At 35.8% G+C, this 22,824-nt stretch overlaps 1 protein-coding gene across 8 annotated transcripts in view; it reads right to left on the bottom strand.

Annotated features, from left to right (window-relative positions):
• Nucleotides 1-8,208: 8,208 nt before the first annotated feature.
• The window catches only part of LOC111045216 (optomotor-blind protein), a 128,698-nt gene continuing 114,082 nt past the window's right edge, over nucleotides 8,209-22,824 (bottom strand). For 2 of the 8 annotated variants that reach the window (XM_022330563.2, XM_022330564.2), the window contains exons 6-9: nucleotides 18,594-18,823; nucleotides 14,871-15,065; nucleotides 11,831-12,096; nucleotides 8,209-10,920 (exon numbers count right to left, since the gene is read on the bottom strand). In XM_022330563.2, the coding sequence (XP_022186255.2) occupies nucleotides 10,693-10,920; nucleotides 11,831-12,096; nucleotides 14,871-15,065; nucleotides 18,594-18,823 (919 nt within the window). In that variant the 3' untranslated portion in view covers nucleotides 8,209-10,692. The remainder of the gene's footprint in view (nucleotides 10,921-11,830; nucleotides 12,097-14,870; nucleotides 15,066-18,593; nucleotides 18,824-22,824) is intronic. The other 6 variants (XM_022330566.2, XM_039441225.1, XM_039441226.1 and 3 more) reach the window with 4 other exon arrangements.

Below are 22,824 nucleotides of genomic sequence, written 5' to 3'. Positions count from 1 at the left end.
CAGTCTAGTTAATTGACCCGATCTTAGTAGCTAGTTGACATCGCCTCTGCGCCAAATAATCATGTCTGGAAATCGCGCTTCCAGAATATGAATTATTTACCGCGCTGACTGGCACAATGCACCGTCCTGATGGAATAACATATTGCCTACATCTATATTTTGCAGTTAGACCACAAGAAGTCGATAATCATTGGCTATATTCGCGCAAAGCTAGAGTCAAAGAGGGAAGAGGCTGAGTTCTTGTGAGAGGCTACTGTCCCTGACCCTGATTCTGCACATTCTTGGCAGACCGGGCGATCCGTTGTCGTACGGAGTTCATGATTCACTCTTATGAACACATTATAATATAATTCAATAAATAAAATAACATAATTCCACCAGAGTAATAGGGGTTGTGGTTTACTGGACATCAATTTTCTCAACTCACCTTCGAAATCAATAGAGAAGATAACCACTCGATATTATTATTATTAGTAAAGGAGATAAACGTAGAGAAGTACAAAAACTGAACTAAAGTGGTAAAGAAGTTAGAATGTGGATTGAGTAGTAGAAAAAATTCAATAATATAAAAAATTAATTTGATGGAATATAAGCTTTCAAATGCCCGTGGATCGGAAGCCACCTAAGACTGTACGTCCACTTATATTACGCATATCCTAGAACCGAGCAACCGAGCTCATGTACATCATCCATGATCGGTTCGAAAATAATATAAATTTTATTGATATAATTGCTAGCATGATAACCTTACATTTACATTATTCAGGCATATCCAAAATCACTATCTGCTATAATTTTATTTCTATGTATATGTATATGCTATTTTTGTTTTATTTTCTGCCAATGAATGAATTTTTATTATTAAAAAAAATCCTATTAATTTTTTTTTTATTTTATTTTAAAGACTAGACAAAAATCCTAATTAAATGCTGTAAATCACCCTAAAGACTTCTGCTACTGCAAATATTGACAACAGGGTTAACAGCTAGATGGAAATCCGATGACAGCTACTATCCAAAAATTATTTGCCAGCTCGGGAATCGACCCCGGTACCTCCTAATTGCGTGCACTGCTATCCTGAGATTGTCAGTTTGATGTAAGGGTAAGCATTCCTGACTAGCAATTAGGAGGTACCGGGGTCGCTTCCCGGTCTGGCAAATAACTTTTGGATAGTAGCTCTCATCGGATTTCCATCTAGCTGTTAACCCTGTTGTCAATACTTGCAGTAGCAGAAGTCTTCGGGTGATTCACAGCATTTAATTAGGATTTTCGTTTAATAATAATTAATAGTTATTATTATTCATTAATCATTAGCAATTGAACAAATTCAATTTCCAATTCATTACCATCCGTAGAATGAATTTTAGTTCCAATAATGTCAATTGGTCAACTAATTTCTACAGTGTATGTGTATAGTGTGCGTTGTGCTGTTGTGAAGGTGGTGTGTTTAGTTGAGGACATGGATCTGGGCAGAGCAGAGGGTGATCGGTTTGATGGGAGAAGAGCAGAGCAGTAACTGAGAGGGCAACTGAACATCGATCGTCCATCCGTCCCTGTCGATTACTGCAGATTACATGAGTAAACCGCTGTGCTGTCCACCGCCCCGGGGAGAAGGAATTGATCACTCTCTCCCTTCCTAATATACATTTAGGGGATGCTCAACGTCTTTATTGGCTTAAGCCAGAAAAAAAGGGCTCCCTGTGACCGTTGTGCCGTCTTTATCTTGTCTTGATCCGGCAAATCTCCCAGCTTCCGTTCGGTTCGGACAACTCAATCCACGAATCTAGCCCGACTTATCCACTCAACTATAAACAGGCTATCTTCCTACTTTGATTTGATAGAAAACAAAACAATGAAATAATCTGTGCAGCTTCAAAATTGTTCATCTTCCCACACAAATCCAATATAAACATGACTAGATAATCCTAGTTTGTACCTTCATAGTCCACATCCATATATTGCGATATCTGTTCTCTTCCAATAATATGATTGACTTTTCGACGGTCTTTTCAGTTATTTCACTCTTTCGGATATGTATTTATTTCTCATATAAAGTCTTATAACAATCAATGACTGCAAGTAGAACGACAGCTGAACAGACCTCAACTATCCTGACACAAGCTTTTATCAAATTAATCGATAATAATAATAAACACTTTTCATGTAGTAGGAATATCGTGGCAATCATCCATATTCTATAGTTTTTAAAATCTGTTTTAGAAATTTTTGATCTCCTTTTATGTGTGTATCATTTCAAATCCAACACAAGCTCATGATGAGGCTGTATTCATATGATGCAAATTATCAGATTGTAAGAGATAAAAGATCAAACGCAGATATTAGTATGCATTCTTTTGATACTATTATCATCCAATGGAAATTATTGTAATTTTTTAAACTTAGTTCAAATAGTAACTTCTGGTATACTCATAACACTTATCGTTACTCACGTTTTGCAGAAATAACTCATATAAAAAAGTCGTACCATCATACAGTGGTGCAGTTGGAGATTTTGTTATTGTCAATTGAAGCCGTCATTGTCAGGTTTCGACTAGTAAGAAAACAGTCTGTTCTCTACATTATCCAGCGCAGTCGGCCAACGTGGTTGATGGCAGCAATCCATTAATCAATTTATAACATCGGATGTCATCTTCCTATTATACGTTCAACTTCACGTTTTTCTGTATAATGAAATATACAGGGGCGATCCTGTAGGTAATTTTTGTATCTTGTTATAGTTTTTCTATCCCTATTGTTTTGTTGCTTCTCTTTGGATATTCCATTTAATTGTGTTGAAATCTTTTCCTTTGAGGTCACCTCATCAATGAATTTGAAAAACTGATGTTATGTGCGATTCTCAACTCAGTGTAGCAAAATATTTGAGCACTCTTCTCTTGAAGACAACTTTCTTATTAGAATATAAATCAATTAGTTATATTCTAATCCAAAATATTCTTATAACAATAATTATCTGATTGCTACTTCAATGTAATTCAGTCGATAAACGTATCTCTATCACGTGAAAACCAATTATTGATCAGTCTCTAAATGGGAATTCAGCACTGAAACGCAATTACAACCTACTTTTAATATTCTAATGACGCTGTCATCATTCCAGCTTACTTAACGGATTATTTTCAAGAATCGTTTAAGAAACTGTCCTACTATTCATGCATCATTATTATTCATTTATTATTCATGCATCATTAGAAGAAGGAGTGTTGCTGCTTATGAATGTTCCCATGTGAATGCTTGCAATTATAATTTAAAAATGTAAACTATTTCGATATATTTAAATTTTCTTTACCCAAGCGGGGTTATTTTTTTATTTATATATTTTTTTTGCTTCTTATGACGATTACATCAAACGTACTAGATCTAATAGTGGAATACTTAGTGTTTTTCTATATAAAGTCGACAAGTTTAAAGTTGGCAGTTGCAATTTTTTGCGTTATGATCTCTTCACAGTGAGAATTTGGAAGATAGATGGTGGAAAGAGGGTTGGAAGAAGGGCGCTGAGCAGAAAGGGACGATTGAAGCGAAAGCGGCTGGCCTATTTGTTCAGGCTAAACGAAGGAAGAAAGGAGAGAGAGTGAGTGAGAGCGAAAGAGTGCTGTTGCTAATAGACTGTAGATGTAGTACAGAGTAGCTGCAGGAATAGTGGTCGTCAGTTGGTGATGACTCCCACGGGCCAAAACTGCTGTCACCACCAGACTCACTGCTTACTGCTTACTGCTCACTGCTCACTGCTCAAACTAATCGATTTGTTTTTTTGTCCAACTGGACATTTGTTACTAGTTCAACTTCGCACACACTCACACACACACATTGGCCTATGCTGGCTGCAGCATACGTACGTAATGCTGGTAACACGTAATTTTGTAACACTATCCTAAGTTCCATCGTCGAGTACAGGTTATCGAGTGAGCGGTCGGAAAAGCGTTCATATCAAGGTGAAACAAACCATTGATTATAATCATAAAGAAAACATAGATAGGCTACTGCTAGGAACAGGTTTCTCTATTCTTATCCTATGTTATACACTCCTCGACCACCAATCCGAAATCGTTCTTTCTGGAACAGAATACAAAAGTACTCGAAGTTTATAGGTTTTCTTTCCAGTGTATTAGAATTGAAACTAAACCCCATAACCCCATTCATAAGAAGTTCTAACTCAATTCATTTAACATGGACAAATGACGAAATGAGCAGGAAATTACAAAACTGAAACGATTGTGCTTCATTGTATAATGATTTCCTTGGTTGTTTGTAGTCTATTACACTAATGTACATATTTGACGTTCTGTTCACAGCACTTGTTCTCACATCCATTATAACTTGATACGTATTCAAGGATGGTACAGTTCACTGTTCAAAGGCCATTTTTTCCAACTAAATTCGTATGAGAATCTAACCTATTTACTATCTCTGTACACCTGATCGCTTCATCTTAAACTTAAACATAGCTCGCACACTTCAAGAAATCAAGTTGAATCACGTCAGTGTAAGAGCACACTAACATTATTTTTATGAAATTTTCAATTACCATTGTTATATTACGAAATGTTGAATGGCTCAATTGAAAAGATCATGTGTTCTACATAACTTGGAAGACAATTTTTACATTTCACAGATGGAAAAATAGAAATACACCTTCTCATAATCAATCAATACATAAATAAAAATTTTAATATGATCAATATAACGATAATGAAGGAGAAAATTCAAATATATATTTCATGAAAAAATATTTGTACTTTATAATGAAGATGGTTAGAAAAATTTGATTTCCACAAATTTCTTTTATCTCATGGTTTTACGAGAGTCAGTGAGTTATCAGTCTCACTTTTGACACAGGCAAAAATCGTTGTCAGCCTATTTGTTTGTTACAATTACTTTTAAAAGCTTTGATCAGTTTCAAATTTTGAACACATATCCTTTGAATCTTTTTACTGATCAAGCTCGTTGGACAGCAAAACTCACCGACTCCTTCTTCCTTTCCAAAAAAAGTATAGACTCTCAATGTTGCCAACAAGGAACTTTACTAACAAGTCAGAGTCTTCCTGTGAGATAATCAGCAAACAATAGTCGGTCCTTTCTATACAGGTTCAACGCCTCTGTCACTAAATGAAAAGCATTCGAATATTACATTTTGGAATAGTTTAGAAATTAATAAGCTGAACCTGATTGAAGTAGCAGAAATAATAATTCTACTTTAAAATCGGAATTAATGAACATATCAATTATATTGAATAAATATTTATATATGGGTAAATTGGCCTGCAACAGAATTGCTAATTCTATGTGATGTAAGCATTTGTGTTAGAACAATGTCCAACCAACTGTTGGAGACACCTGATTCTACCTGCAAATAGCCATCCTTTCTTATCTCCGAACCCCTTAGTCCCAAAAAGTTTGGGTCTCAACTTAGTGTTGGTCCCAAAGTTCCTACTGTGCGATTTCCAATGAGCGATTTACTATCACTTACATCAGGGACATAATAACGCCTATTCTTTCAATATTTCATTATTAATTTCATTTCAGCTTATCTATGAGGGAGATAATAGAACTGTAAGAGAAAAATTCACAAACGTTAATGCTTCATTAGATCTTCAGGTTCTCAAAATACGGCTTTCATATTTTAAATCACAGTTTAGGAAATTCCAAATTATTGTTGGAAAGATTCTTCTGCTTAGGGTGAATATTATGTGTACTTCTGTAATGGAAAATATAAAAATGGGAAGTATGAAAACACTCACTGCTTTTTATGGGTTCCAAACCTTCATTCTATTGACTTTTGATATTGTAATATTGTTATTTCTATTATTACATGATAAAGAATTTCATTCAATTTTAATTGCTTTGTCAAATACAACATTGAATGACCCTTATTCCACATTGGTGACTGCACTAGTAATCATCAGTTTTGAGCTCCAAATTTCTTGGGGGCTTCAAGCTAACCTACAACTTACTGTCGGTCCGTTCATTCCTTACCACTATCCACACAAGCTATTCTTCATTCAACAAAAGTTTTTGCACTCACAGCTAGATTACTCACACTCAGCATAGTCCTCTGTATTAGGTAGATCAGTGGTTCTCAAACTTTTTACTTCGAGCCCCCTTTGCATAATTCAGCTGTAAGCCGGGCCCCCCTACATGTATAAGCGTAGACTACTACAGTCTGAATGTTGTACATATACGTATACGTACGTATATACCTACATACTTTACACTCAATATGAATTCAGTTGAGTTTTGTACATTCTACGCATAACCCAATGGGGCGATCATGATAAAACAACAATTTCTATACAATTATAATTTACTCAGGTACTATAGCTACTATAGTACATAGATGTTATTTTTGTTTCTCAAAGCAATTTGCGTTTCTCAAAGCACAAATTGTGTAGAAACACCTTGAAGCACCTATTTGTTGAAACACCTTCTTCAACAAATTGTGTAGACAGTTTGATATTGCTTTATACTCATCTTATATTGTTTATTTGTTATTGTTCTAGTGGAAACACTCACAAATTGTGTAGAAACACCTTGAAGTACCTATTTGTTGAAGCACCTTCTTCAACAAGGTTACTTTTCTGTGAACACGTTTTTTCACCTGGGTTTTCTAGGCTTGGGTTTCTTGTTCATTATAATCCGAAGTGAATCATTTACTGACCTTTTTGTGGGAAATTAAGCTACAGCATATTATGATTATTTGAAGAAGTAGAAATGAAAGTCTAAGGCTCGGTTGCACGTACATCTATTAGATTAAGTCGTGATAGAGAAAACTTATACTTGAGATTGTTTTATTCTATGGCCGTGATCAACCGTTGATTGAAGACGTTGTTTATTGATTTTGGTAGCATTCAAGCGTCAATCAATCACGGTTGAATAGAATAATAGTTGTACGTATAAGCGGGTATTGGATTGAGTTTTAGGCATTTTGGACTGAGGACTCATAACCCTGATTATTGATAATAACGGTATCAGAGAAGAATCAGGGGTGTACTATACAGTTTTATTTTGATTGGAATTAAACAACTAAAGAGTATACTTACTTCGGCCTCCTCACCAGCTGTTCTAAAAGCTTAAGAAATTGAGCTCCATATGGGTAGAAGATTTGACGAGTCTGAGGCAACGATCTATATTTACTAACCCAGTATGTACACCAGTATGTAACCCAGTTAATATTGTAATGTAGACGATTATTTGACATGAATTTTCACAATCCGAGAGCATCCATTGTTTAAAAATTTAAAGTGTCGACGACGGTGGAAATTCATGACAAGTAAAATTGGACTGAAAATGTATGCCTCTTGGCAGTCGGTTACGAGGACGGGACCTGGAACTATCTAAAGCAGATAATCGGGCCCGGGCTATACCCCTCTGTTCCGAGACACCATTTTCCTGGTTCAGTAAGTTACTCTATCATCAATTTCATTGATATATATAATTCATGGATTTTTTTTATTGGAGGCAAATCCTGTAATTATTATTCTATTGTTTATTTAAAAGGTATTCTTAATATTTTATTTTAGTTTCCACTTTAACTTTAAGTTTTCAATTAAATTAAATCGATTATTTAGTTATCCAATATATTATTATCTGTTTTGTTTATTCTTTTAAATTATAGTTCCTTTACTCATGAGTTATAGAGTTGGATCAATTTAACCTCTCGCAAGCCAAGCGATTCCCCATTATAAAATTGTTACTATAATACCAGCTCAATACCATACATAATATCACCCCAATTACCACTATAAATAATACATACACTATAAATATTTACCCCATTACAGTATATATAGATCGTTGGTCTGAGGTAGTTCATTTAATACCATTGAAACGTATCCACGTGAATTGTATTCTGCTTCATTTTTTTATAATATAGCTATAAGGTGCAAGAAGTAAGACGCTATAAACAGGTGTCACTGACATTGAGGATGAATCATCCATTCATCTCAAATCAAATAAAGTTATATTTTTGGTTTTCCTGGACCAGATCATTGGAGAATACAAATGTATTGTCTTGGTGCATGTGGTTCGTAAAGATAGTGTTACCCTGGTGCCTATTCTCATTCAGATTGCACAGATCGGTGTAGCTTCGAATCTGTGATCTGTCATCAACCAATCAGTAACTAATTAGTTAATAACAATTAATAATTATAAGGAAGGGGAAGAAGGAAAATAAGTAGGCCAAACATAAAATGTCTGGTAAATAATTATTTGTATTCACATTGATATATTTAATATATAAGATAGCCACAATTATAACTCTAATTAAGATTACTTTACAATTCTAAATTTGTAGGCTGTTGGCATTAAATATTATTATTGCTATCATCATCATCATCATCATCATATTATCATTATTCTGTTATATTCTCTCGGCGACTTCCCTTTCTCGAATGATAAATCTATATGATTACATTATTCTTTAATAATAGAAATTTATTTTGTGCAATTACCACCATTTTCAGTAACTTGGAATAATCCTTGTCATTCACATTCCATGCACACTTACACATTCACACATGCACACTCCAGAGATAGGCCCAACTCTTCGCAAAACACAGTCATTCATCACATCACCATCCATCCATCATACATACACTTTTTTAAAGCCTCTCATCGTTCGTTCTATTTTTTTGATGGAACTGCCATCTTAAAATAAACAATAATAACAACAACAACAAGATGGACCGCACCATACTGAGCAGCACAGAGTAGAGAGTAGACCTACACCAATCCAATAGACTAGCCTATATTATACATAGGATGGTTTCGGCAAATACATCCCGAATAATTACACGCTTCTGACTATTCATAAATTTCTATATTATTTATATATATATATTTATATATGTATAATATATACACTAATAGTATAGTACACTAGCGTTTGCACACGTTCTTTAAAAAAGTACCCCGTTTTACAGGCTTTGATTAAAAATTCTCTAATTAGATATTTACAATGTACAGTAGAAACTTGGATATGGTTCTCCAGGAATCGCCGAGACATATTACTCCCTAGGATCAGTTTTATATAGTACACAACCTACTCACAAATTATAGAATATGCACACCTGAGTTTGATGTTGAATGGATCGTCGCAGTTGATAGCTGACAACCAATTTTATCCAATATAGGAAGGCATCATTCCTATTTGACATTGATCTTCGATTTTGAATCGATAAGTGATCGGCAGCAATGAAATGATGTCCGTCTGCCACCATCCACCTACTCGCATAATCATACCATACATTATTTCTGTCTTACAAAATTATTTGATGGCTCATATCAATTCCAATATCCATCAGTAAAAACTGTTTATAATCGTAATAAATTACTAAATGTGTTTACAAAGAAAAAGAGATTATTCGAATGAAGCGATCGGTTCATTTGCAACTGTATGATTTATGTAATCATTGGTGTTAAAACTCTTCAGTAACAACGCCCAATTATTACGCCCAAGTGATGGATTCTCATAATGATTTTGTAATATTTATTTATTAGTAAGCTACTCTCCTACGCTATAGAACTAACTAATTCTGCACCTATTTTGTCGTTTCGGAGCTCAAAAGCTAGAATATAACTTGCTCCACAATAGCTGATTGATAAACTCCTCTAGATCAACTTACTAATAAAACTGATTGATTGAGTGATGTTGTTAGGTTCTCCTCAAAATCAACTGACCATTTAGCAACAAGACGAACTATACTGGAACTTTAATAAGAATATTTGTGAGCTGAAGTTGATTATAGTTTGTTTTTGAAATTCTTTGTGTTCGGCTCGTTAAATTCTAAACATATTTCAACTCTTATCAAATTGGTTTTGCATACAAAAATGCAATCTAATACTAATTGAAATATGATTAGAAATTAACGAGACTTATAACTGAATAATTTCAAAAACAAACTATAACCAACCTAAGCTCACGAATATTCTTATTCAAGTTCCAACAACATACAATTCTTGAGAGCCTCATGAATTGTATAGCAAGAATATATATGCATTTTGAGAGTTTTAGGATTTTTCACAGCAATGTCGCAATTCAAGTCGAAAATAGTCTGAGGACAAAAATCATAAATCAATGTAGAGGAGAAAAGCATATAATGGGTGACCTTTCAATCAGTAGCTGAATGAATTATTAATAGATTATTCCAGTGGTATTGAAAATGAACTTCAGAAAACTTCTGATTGAATAAAATGATTCACAACTCAAATGAAACTACTTTCATTTTTTATCAAGATGAAGTAGTTTATTGAACAAAGAAACTTGGAAATTAATATTGGGAAAGACTATTTCTGTTCAGGTTGATAATGAAGGCTTGATTATGGCTATACTTTTGGAAATTGATATTGTCAGGCTATTGCTAATGCAATAGCCTATAAGATTTGAATGAGCAGCAAACTTGTTTTAAAAATTCTCCCTCAATTCAATTCTATTTAAACTTATTATTCTAAGTTGAACAATTTCACACGTATTCGTCGCGGAGAAGGAACAGAATATAGTTATAATCTTCGAAAATGTTCATGCATTTTTCTCAGCGATGCTAGGAAGGCTTGAGGAGGCGCGAAACAGTCGTTAAAAATAGCACCGGGTTCTGCCATACGTGGATTTTCCATCAACTTGATCGTGGTAACGTTGACTTGATGTATATTCTAGAGTATTGGGGTGACCCTTTAGGGTCATTTGTCGTGAGTGTTGGGCTCGACCTCCAGTCCATTCACCATCTTCTCAATGCTCTTCAGCTCGCTGGCGGTGGGAGTAGCGGTGGGTGTGGGGGTGGGTGGACTGGAGGGTGGACTGGGGGGTGGAGGTGGTGTACTGGTGGCGGGAGGGGGTACTTGGGGTGCAGGAGCAACTGTCTCGAATGCCGATGGCAGCGAATAAGGCGCAAATCGATGCGACCCACCCTGCAACACACATGCACACATATTGTTACTCACATATTGCAATGTAAAGTATATTATGAATGTTGCGAGTATATACAATATTGTTAATACAGTTTGCTTATTCAGAGAAATTACATTTATGTCCGAATAAAAAAATACAATAATAATTACAAAATTAATTATAAATATATGAAATCTATAACAAAATCGCAAAATTAGAATAAATCATATATTAGAAAATAGGAATAATGACACAATATTACTATTAATATAACGGATATCACCATATTAATCATCGATATTACATACTATTTCCACCATGATTTATTTTATTGTAGTGTTTATTATAATCTATAATATTTTGGATAAAAGAATTATTAGCTTATACAAGAACGGGATGGGAAATGCTTGTAATTTCGCATAAATAGATGCTTGATTTACAGAGGATGGTTATAGACCTATTCTAAGTTCTTAAAGATTTTAGTACGTCAATTTTTCAGTTTGACGAGTTTTCAATTCGTCAAACTTCCAGTTTGTTATACTTTGCTTGAAAGTGGTCATAGATAAAATATTGTATTCAACATTTTTATCTTCTATCTTCTTAATATTCTCCTTCTTCTTCCATATCTATACTATAATAAAATATAAAGGGAAGAATTGGCTTATACTTATACGGGAACATTTTTGTCAATCATATATTATAATTGTTATAATTAAAACAAATTTGAACAGATCTTGCGGAGCACAGGTTATACGCTAGTACACTATATATTCTGCAATATACCATGTTTTCAGAGAGAACATTATGTGAGAGAGAGAATTGTGTGATTTTATCTTTGTGAGAAAATCATCAGAGCGTTCTTTTATGTGAGAGAGAATTGTGAGTTTTTTCCCTATTACTTCGAAATAAATAGATACGAATATTAGTTACCTTGATGGTGTGTGGATGGCCTGCGACAGGGGGTAAACTGGAGTAGTGGCTGGCGAAAAAGGCGGGGTGGGTTGCGGACGCTAGTGCAAGCGTCGAGAGCTGCGCGTTGAAGAGGTGCGATGCGAAGTGTGGGTGAGCATGAGGATGCGGTGGTGGGGCAAGGTGTGGGTAGAGGGCAGGGTGGAGGCCCAGGTGAGGGTACGGCAGCATGGGGGGTCCTTGCAAAGGGGGGCCCACTGAGATGTTCGGCGAAGGGTACTCGTCATCTGCAAATAAATCACACTTCATAAGTTCTAATTCACCAAGCTCAGGTTACTACTCAAGTTTTGTCAAAAACCGCGAGATATTATCACCACCAATATTTTTGAAATATGTTGCTTTGATTATCCACGTAATAGTTCAAAACGCGGATAAAAAAATTGGCATCCAGTGTCTCTAAACGTTGCGTGTTTACATGCAAACCGTAAATAGATCGACCCAATGTTACGACCTCAGTCACAATAATAATATTACTATTATCTTTTATTATTATCTTCATAATATTTTTCCGAATTGATTCAACACATATAAGATAGGAAGTACAATGTATCTCAATTTGGAATTTGAAAAAAATTAGAGTATAGTTCGGTGAGAATCTTCTTATATAAAAAAGGACTATCATTATTGAATCGCGCTTCCACACTTTTCTCGAACTTCCTAATAGAGTAATATTCGACAAAAAACTAAGTGAAGGTTCATTTGAATCACATAGTAACTTACTTTGACTAAAGTCTACAAGTCTGTGGGTAGTCTTGAAAACTAATCCTATTTTCCATTGAAATACTTTTGCGAGAAAGTAATCAACTTCTAAAAAAAAAAATAGACGTTTGAAATTACAGTCACTGCAAACATTATACTCAAGCCAACTGAATGCGGTTTGCACCAGAAAAGAAATACAGCATACGTTAACGCCCCTATATGCATGTCTCATTTGTCTATTCTCCAAAAACTATGATAACTGGGTCGAGAATGCGGAAAGGGTAGAAATAGTATACCGCCTTCAGCCTTGTCACGACTTTTCCATAGAACTGTATTAAATAAGACGGCAAAAAGTTGAGAAAACAGCTTTTTGTACTGTGGGTTACACTTCTCACTTTTGATACGCGTTTATCAATGTCTTGAGTGTTCCAATATGAATGAGATTAGTGATGTCCAGACAATGAATTATATTGTTGAATGATTAGCATCAAAACGGGGTTGGTCTACCCCCAGGGATAGAGTCCGTAATTCTTTTTAACAAAAACCTCTTTTGATACATAGACTACCTACACTGATATGATGAGGCTGATAATTTGTTGAGGACACATTCTCAAAGGTAGGGAGGCCCGTATGGTTGAATCAGTTTCAAGAAATGACATTTGTCTGTGGAATAGCAAATTCCATTCATATTGAATTACTCCCCGGTGATTTATTGAATTGATAGCTAATCAGATCTCTGGATAGATACATACATTGACACCAAATATGATTGTTCACATAATGTTCAATGAAGCACATCAAGTTTTGTGAATATAAATGCAATTCTGTATTTGGCCTCTCTCACTAAAAGAACCTTTAATATGCTGTACAGTACACAATGTATCTATCTATATATATATATATATATATATAATATATATATATATATATATATATATATATATATATATATAAAAGAGAACAAATTCTTTATTGAGAACAAATGAACAGAAAATGTTCAAATTTAGTACAGAAGCTAAGCTAGGGTGTAATAATGTTGTGTTAGAAGGAATTTGCAATAACGTCAAAGATACGCCCAAAATTAGCGTTTCTCGAGCGGTTTTTTTTTCTTTTTCTCAGATTTATCGAGAACAAATGAACAAAAATTGTTCAAATTTGATACAGAAGCTAAGCTAGGGTGTAATAATGTTGTGTTAGAGGGAATTTGAAATAACACCAAAGATACGCCCAAAATTAGCGATTTTTTGAGTTTTTTTCAGTTCTTTCATCAAGTAATAGACAGAAAATGTTCAAATTCGGTACAGAGGTTTAGCTAAGGTCTGAAAATTTTGTGATGAGGTGACTTTAATATTTCATCAATGGTACGCCCAAAATCAGCGTTTTTCCAACGTTTTACTCAGTTTTTTTTTGCGTTTTCTCAGTACTTTGACTTTCTGATGGAATGAAGCTTGCTCAAACGAAAAATGCAGGCGAGCGAAGCGAGCCCGCTGATCTCATTTTCGGACCGTCCAGTCGGGGGTCCAGGGGGCGGAGCCCCCTTGCTAGACGGATATGGCGAGCGAAGCGAGCCTGACGGCTAGTAATGTATAAGCATATGTTATAAGCATATTATCAGCTGATGAAAACCGTATAGTGAATGTTCTTGCCGCGTTAGGCTGTACACAGCTTTTGAAGATCACCCAAAGAATGGCTGATGCTGAACATGGGATAAAATGTTCATACACAAAAATGTGAAATCATCAGGATAAGTAGATCCTAAACTAGATCTGTATCATAAACTTGTCCTTTGAACACTAAAAATTGGCATGAATTCTGAGAGCCTGATAATGCCACTCTCAATGAATTGGTACAATCGTCTTCAATCGCAGTACAAAATGTATCAACCAGCTAACTTCACTTCACTTCACGAGATTAGAAAACTAATGGAAAATCAAAAAGTGTTCAGGTCTTGTAAAGCAAAAAAGCAAAACAAAATCAATCCATAATTCGAAAACGTTGTTAATTCCTCTTCCCCAAACATTTGAGTTGCATTACTAGTAGGCTACCAGTTCACATCTCTACTGAATAAATCACACATAAGCCATAACAGAATTTGCTTCAATTGGTTACTGATAAGAAAGCAGTCCTGTTAGGGTACGGCCATAAATCAGTAATTATACAATTTGACATCTTTGAAAATTTCTTGTTTAACTCGTAGCCAATTTATAAGAAGGATCAGCCTCGAAATCACCGATCATAGATCAAGTCTCTAATAGAGAGGGATTGCTGATGTATGGCCGTACTAAAAGGAGTGTTAACTGACCGGGGGCGGCGGAGGGTCCGGGCGGAGGCGGTGGGTCGGGGCGGAAGGCGGCAGCCGCCGACTCTGAACAGCTGCTGTCCGGGTCGCTGTCCAGGGGGGCCCCAGGGGGTGCAGGCCCAGGGGCTTGAGGTGGCGGGGGTGGGGGCGGCAGGCCCACCAGTCCAGCTGCAGCAGCTGCGGACAAGGAAAACCAGGCTGCGGCCCTTTAGCAAAGCTCACCAATTCCAATGTGCCATTCGAGGAGTTTTTAAACAGCCGAGAGATCTGTAAGCCATGGCAGGACGGGCGGGAATTTATTGGGGAGGCAGTCCCACCACACCAAAATCCTCCACACCTAAATCAAAGTTCCGTCCCGTTCAGTCACTTGCGATATTTTGTCATCGTCTCCCTTCTCATCCTCATCCTCATCCTCCTCCTCTTCTTCTTCTCTTCTTCTTCTTCTTCTTCTTCTTCTTCCTCCTCTTCATGATCATGATCATCATCTTCTTCTTCTTCCTCTTCCTCCTTTTTTCAACCATACGACTAATTCGTCGAACAATAAAGATTTTCTATCGTGATTTTCACTCCTTTTCATCGTAACGCAAAATCTTTCACGACAATATAGGTACTATTGTTGTTCCTCGACGGCTGCCGGTGAACGCACGTTGTCTTCGATCTCTCGCCTGTCTAAAAACTCCATATATAACCGGTCGAAAATTAGGCAAATGTACAATTTCTTTAGGAATTTTCTTTATAATTGGAAATAGAGTCTACATTATTTGGAAAAGATACAATGAGCAGTTTTAAAATGATATACCAATTTAAAAATGATTTTTAAAATATCTCAATTAAAATGTTATGTATTTTTGGCTTTTTCTTGACATTGATTTTTGGAACGTTTATTTGAAGTCTGGAAGTGATGATATATTTCTGTTAATAATAATATTACAGTTGTGTAAAAGAGTAAATGTAATAGTCTTCATTATTCCATGGTGAATATTGGCTTCTTCTTCATTCTCCATGATTCGAATTTTCCCAATTTGGTGATGGTCCTCTTCTTCATGTTCCTTGATTCTTCGTTCTTCTTGGCTCTTCTTCAAAACAGGACTCGATCGCTGTTTCATCGTGATTTGAAGAATATTTATCAACGAAATATATATTAAATTGATTCTTTTGAAAAATCAATTGATGTTAAGTAAAGTCATAAAATGCAATATTGCGAATAAAGATTCAATTTTAAGTTACATGATGAAAAAAATATGAAAAATGGAGAACTATACATTTAATAAGTCTTGAAAGATTTCAATGTCGATTCTATTTTTTGAATAATCTTCAGTCCAATTCAATTAAAAAATTGGCAATTTTTTATTCAATCTTTATGTATCTCTGTGAATTTAGTTTTCTAATTTTCTCTGCCATTTTTTAATTTTTTGTCTGATTATGTACTATAAGAAAAACGAGTAGATGCATTTTCTAATTTGAGATAAAAAGTAATATAATATGAATTTTCTATTAGCAGATGAGATTGATGTTATTGAGGGACTCTCCTCGGTGTGTTGTGTTGCTGATCCAGTGTCGTTTCTGATCCAGTTGAGTTGAGTAAGATGTTCGCTTGTGGTTGTGAATTGTGATACGGTCGGGAATATTGATCTTTTTTCCTGTGCTCATAGCTTACACTTCCTCGGCATGTTCATCTCCAACGATTACATTAGCATTCATTCAAAATGTTATCATCTATTCGAATGATACGTAAAATGAAATTCAAAATATTTAGACAGCTGTCGATAATAGGAAAACCATAAACAATTATCGAGGTTTTTAGAATTGTAAATTGATATGAAAGTTAGTTTAAAAAGCTCGTCGGATATTTGATTGGAATACGATGCTGAAAAAAACACAAATAAAATAGGTTAGAAGAAATTATTCCGATGAACATGCTGCCATGTTTCTATAACAGCTCTCCTACAAAATGACAGATTTAGCCTATGTTAGAGATCTTATACCAATCCAGTTTATTGTTTGAAGTTTGGATCAAGGAGAGTGTTGAATAACACAAAGAAATTTAGAGAAATGAATTGCTCAATACAAAAATTCAGGCTGGTAAAAGTTTTTTCTGTGAGCTTGATGTTCCCCTTACAACAAGAAAAACAGTTTATTATCAAGTAAAATGAGAAATCGGTCACATAGATCGAATGTAATATAAAAAATGCAGTCTCCCCAGTGAGACTTTGAAACGAGACTATCATAATTGAATGAATCTAAAGGCTACACGGAATCCTACAAGAATAGAAATCCATCAGTAATCAATTGAAGCATTCATATAAATTTCTATAAAGTGGAATAATTTCGAATTGTAATGTATTGTGTGATGAATGGGAAGAAGAGTACTATAGGAGCTATATAAGCTCCACATACAGCATATTGTGCATACGTAATCTATTGCTAACTTTTCCTTTGTGATAATTCTGTCAAGTTTTAAAAGGAGCATTTCGTTTTTGAAGTAGCAATATTGACAATAGAAGCATAACTGAAAAAAGATTGTAAAGTTGAGCTTTATCCTTGCTCTTTGCTGCAGCCCCTATCCTGCCCACTCTTCACACTTTTTCAGCACAATAAAGAGTTCAACAACATTGTTGAAAAAATAGAGTGACAATTTGTGTACTATGTAAAGTGTTGTTTCTCTTCATAACCAAAAAAACCTTTCCACTAATGTAAGTAAGTTGATGGTCGGAAGTGAAAAAAGCTTTTTCTTATCTGTGGCTCGTTGTGTAATTTCATCTATTGATACAACCTGGTCGAGCTTCAACACTACAAATGCGCACATGATGACTAAAGAAAATACAAACTGAGTGTAGATGGGCTTGTCACCTGCCCTTGCCCACACATCATCTGCTCGTTAATGTCTACCGTCTAGCATCCGATTCTCACCGTTTTTGCAAAAACTATAATTTCAGTTATTTTGTCTCGAAACTATCGAACCATTAGCTATTTTCACACTTAATAGACTGATCTCAAGTTCTTTTTTATTATAACTAGCATTGTAGTCCACATTAATCTCTCAAAATAGACCTGCCACTTTTGGAAACTTAAGATTATATGTTTTCTTCTCCGATGAGTTTAAGGAAAAAGACTATTTCCCAGTGGCATTAGAACTGATGAAGAATATATACAAGTTTGAAGAAAAATCATTTCCTTCACCTTATTATTCCTACCTCTCTCTCACCTACCTACCCTACTATCCAAAGTCGCTATACAGCTGAACAGAATATGAAAATACTACTTTTCTCCGTAAGGAGTTGAGTACTAATTGCTGTCATTTGTGATAGAACAATCCGGAATGAAAATTTAGCAATAAAATATTTCTCTGCATAAAAAGACTAGATGATGTTTTCATTCAGTATGGACAACTACAGCAATATCACCTCCACAACTACTCAAAAATAACTATTTTGTCAAGATGAAGATTGTTGAGTGGGATGATTGTCAGATCCAAGCATAGAACATGAGTATAACCATAACAAAGCACATCTATGATATGATATACTGAAATTTTAAACTCATTTACAAAGCATTTCGTTATTCCTAAATTTTTACCAGAGCTTCAACTATTATTTTTTGTCAACTATTATTGTCCATCCTAAACTATTATTTTACTACAGGCATCAGTGCACCCTCTACGCACAGCTTATTCACTCTTATAATTTTATATTATTGTGTTTTGAGAGGCAAGTGGTGTTGTGGTACCTGGGTGGTGATGTAGGTGATGGTGGGGATGCATTGGCTGCAGTGGTTCTGATGTACCGACCACATCCAACAGTTTCTCATCCTCAGATTCGGCAGCTGCAGCCGACGCAGCAGAAGCAGCTGATGCAGCTCCTCCTCCTCCTCCTCCTCCTCCTCCTCCTCCTCCCCCTCCTCCTGCCCCTCGCTTCGAGTCGTCCTGATGCCTCTGAGCGGCCAACAGCGCCTGTCTGCTAACAATAATCAACAATTAATAACTCAATAAAAATTTCCGGATTGATTACTCACCAATCTCACTATTCGAAAGCTGATAGGGATTCGTTATGTTGATAGTTCGAATGGTGTGCTGAATGACTCCACAAATATTCGAGAAGTATTGATGGAGCTAAGTTGCTGCTGGATAAGAACGTTCGAACTGGTGTTATATTGTATCACGAAAGACGTGATATTGAGAACGGATTAAAAATTGTTTGATATAATGATTTTTGTTAGACGAAAGAGGTCGATTTGATGTTGAAAAAAGAAAGGATGGGGTGCAGCCATCATTGATATGGGATTAAGTTTTTAATAGCGCGCATGAAAAAGGGTGCACGTTATTCCGTGTAAGTTAAGATATGTTAATTTGCAGGCAAAGTAAATGATCGAGCGATAGCGGTGTAGGGTGGATCAAATTGAAACGAGGGTGTCGTCTGAGCAATAAAGGAAGGGGTGTTGAAAGGTTAAAATAAAGGTACCCCGTCGGCCAATTTAAGTGAGAAAGCTAAAGGGCGCTGGGCGGTTTTTTAAAGCCACTAATGATAGGCCAGGGTAGAAAGGTCACAGGCCTCTAATAAAACTACCCCTCTCCCCAACCAAACCCACAAACGGGAAATTGCAGCACCCACCCCAAATCTAATCTCCATTCCTTGAAGACAGGTTCTGCAAAAAACCGGCGACAGAATTAAGCACGTCGCCAAAGTTACAGTAAATTACAAACCGCGACCACCCTTTCTTTGATGCCCTCCTCTCGATAAATAATTAATCCATTTTGCAAGTAGTCAACTTTACTCCGAGACCACATTCTCCGCAAACACAACAAAACTTTATCAATCATAGCAATAAAGCATTGTGAACCTCTCAGCTTAGAAATTGACTTGGATGAGCCTACCATCAGAACAACTTCCAACTATAGTTTCAGGTGTTTCTTCAGATTGGCACAGCGGCCAATTCACAAGTGAGTAGAGCGTTTTGGCATTTTACTAACACTCCAACCAAGTTTTCATACTTTTTTAGTTCTCGAATTTTGCATTATGTGAAGAACTAGTTGCATATGAATTTATTGAAAATCTTGTCGAGAATATACAACTAATAAAAAGCACATTGATAAACTCCAATAGAGCTATTCTCATCACTACCTCAATCGTTGAATGAACTTATTGCGAAAGTTTCCATTCACATTGAAAGATTTGTGGTAAAACAGTCTGAGGAATCATTTTGAAACTTGAAGGGTAGTCGAGAGAATGAGGTGTTCAACTGATTGTTGTAGACCAATCACATATAATTCTTCAAAATGAACAGCATTTCTCGTGGATTAAAAACGGTGCTGAACTATGATGTGAGTAAATGGGGCTCGATGGCTTAGGGGCTTGAGCTAGGATGTGAGCCCAGTTGTAGATAACAGATGGTAGACGGCAGATGCATCGATTACCCGTTCACAAATAACAAATAAGCCCACTTTAGAAAGGTAGGCCAACGGTAGCTCTCACTCTTAAGTCTGTTGCTACCGAACAATACAGATACCAATCGCTAAGATCAAGCGTATTGATTTCAAAAATATACGACAGAAATAGGCATTGAGAGAAACAGCCAAGTTTTATAGTTAAGCTTGTTTTATTACCCACAGTTTGTTCGATAGATGCCAGAAAATATTTTTTCTATAGTTGATTTGACGAATTCCCAAAAACCTCTACAGAGATATATATTCGAAAAAATAAAAAAGTTTCATGATTGAGGGTGTATATTATCTGAAGGTTCATCTTTAGCTCATTAATCGAATATTTTTCCATTTCCTTCTCTCAATCTGGTCTCATATCTTATTGACGATGATGGACAAAGTCCACAAAAGCTTGTGTGCAGGTGATGGGAGGGATGATAGGGAGAGATGAATGTACCTACAGCAGTGGGTGGGTTCCGCATCACCAGCAAGTCATTTTACAGCCCTCCACAGTCTGTCAGTAGAGCAATCCTCGAGCAGATAGATACCCCTCCCAACAGGCGGACTGTCGTATAAATTAGAACCGTTTGTGGTACTTTTCTGGAAGTTGTGTTATGTAATGATTGAATAAATAAATAATTATTGATGAATAAACTAATATGGCCAATTGCACGGCTCATATCTTGTCTGTCCTATTAGATAGTTCTGCTTTTAAAGACAAACACTCCCCAATTCTGATTAAATCAAAATTTCTGATTTCTGTCCTCCTTAGAAATTTTCTAAGGAGGAAAAATTCATTCCAGTTGGATAATTCTCCCTCTTAATTAACCTCCAACCCTTCTACATCATTGATTCCAACTCTATCAGCTTCACTGAAATAATTAGAAAATTTGGGCTACCTTGAACAAGCAACTCCCTCTTCCAGTCCCTGTGTAACTTAATTGCTTGAATGCTGAAATCTAACTGACAATACTAAAATACTTTCATACTGTCTACACACGGAACACTGTGGTATGATTGTACTACTTTGCGGTGCTGGAGATCTGAGGTCATGCCTGTTTATACAAAGTAATCACGTTTTAGTTCACGTAATTTATTTTCAATTATTTCATCTAACTCTAATATTTTGCATATACGGCTTCCCTTCTGTAGTTAGTTGACGAGGTTGATAGAATGAGTCTATCTATTGCTCATATATAGTTCTATATTGTGCTCGAAGTTGTGCAGCAACTCGTGCCTACACACAGATTTTATACATATGTAGGAACATTTCCACGAAATTGTGAATTATTTTTTAGTTTGTTCCACGAAATTATAAATTATTTTTTAGTTTGTTGAACTGTGAATCATTAGTTGATATGATAGTATAGTATTATAGAATAACTCATAAATCGTATTTTTCTTTTTGTATATCTTTAATATATAAATTATTAATCATACATTTTAAATCATGGGAAGATTGTAAATAAACACATTTTTGACTTGACTTCATTCCTTTACTTTCGATTGTTTTATACAGAAAATACAGTAATTCTATTTACTTTGTATTTTGTATCCAGATAGATATACGGTTTCCAGTCATAAAGTAACTACAGTAGTTGGATAAGATAGAGTATGAGGAAATATTCCCTTTCCCACTATTCTTGCTGCACTCTGAATTTTTGTTGGCTGTGAATATTCCGTCTCTTCTTCATTCTGCTCCTTATATGCCTCATCTATTTTTCCTTCTAAATCTTATTCTTCTTATGAATTCACCCATTACCGTGTATTCATTAATAAATTATTATTGTCAAATCTGTAATTTGACTCAGCTGGAAAATGGTCAACAAGTTTTGGAGGTTGATGGACAAGGCGGGCGAATAAGAATAATACCGAAATGAATGAACAAAAAAGAGCTTGTTTGTTGATCGATTAAGATAGCGAGAGCAAAGGCTAAGGTAAAGGCAAAGGCAAAGGTAAAGCAAAGCAATGCTAAGGCAGACTGGCTCCTGGTTTGCGCATACCTTTCTTCTATTCCATTGCATGGTATATATCTATATACTTTATACTGCAGCTGGTGGTTGGAGGTTGAGATGCGATGCAGTGCTTGCAGTAAACCGGATCCTAGGCGATTGGCGGCAACTTAGCTCTTGACTCTTGGCGCCACTCCTCTCCCCCGACACTCACAATATGACACTCTCTCACTCGCAGTCACACTCTCTCTCTCTCTCTCTCTCTCTCTCTTTCTCTTGATCCGTTGCCTCTTCATTGTTTTATTAGCGTTTTCTTATTCTACTCTCTGGCATACCTCTTTTGTTTCTTCCTCTACTTTTTTGGCATCTCCCGGTCATCTTTTGGCATCTTAATTTCTTCTCTCTAGAGCTATCTCCTCCAGAGTGTGGTCTTCTTTATCGTCTTCTTTCTCTACAGCATGTAGCAGCCATATCTCCATCACTCTTAAAATATCTCTCTCCATCGTTTTCTGGAGAATCTCTCCTCTCCTTTCTCATTCTCAACCATCCAGTTCTCTCATGCATCGTTCTGTTACTCCACTTCACCATC

Source organism: Nilaparvata lugens, chromosome X (assembly GCF_014356525.2).
Source record: "Nilaparvata lugens isolate BPH chromosome X, ASM1435652v1, whole genome shotgun sequence".
In the NCBI taxonomy this organism is placed as follows: domain Eukaryota; kingdom Metazoa; phylum Arthropoda; class Insecta; order Hemiptera; family Delphacidae; genus Nilaparvata; species Nilaparvata lugens.
This window is presented reverse-complemented; position numbering and strand designations above follow the sequence as displayed.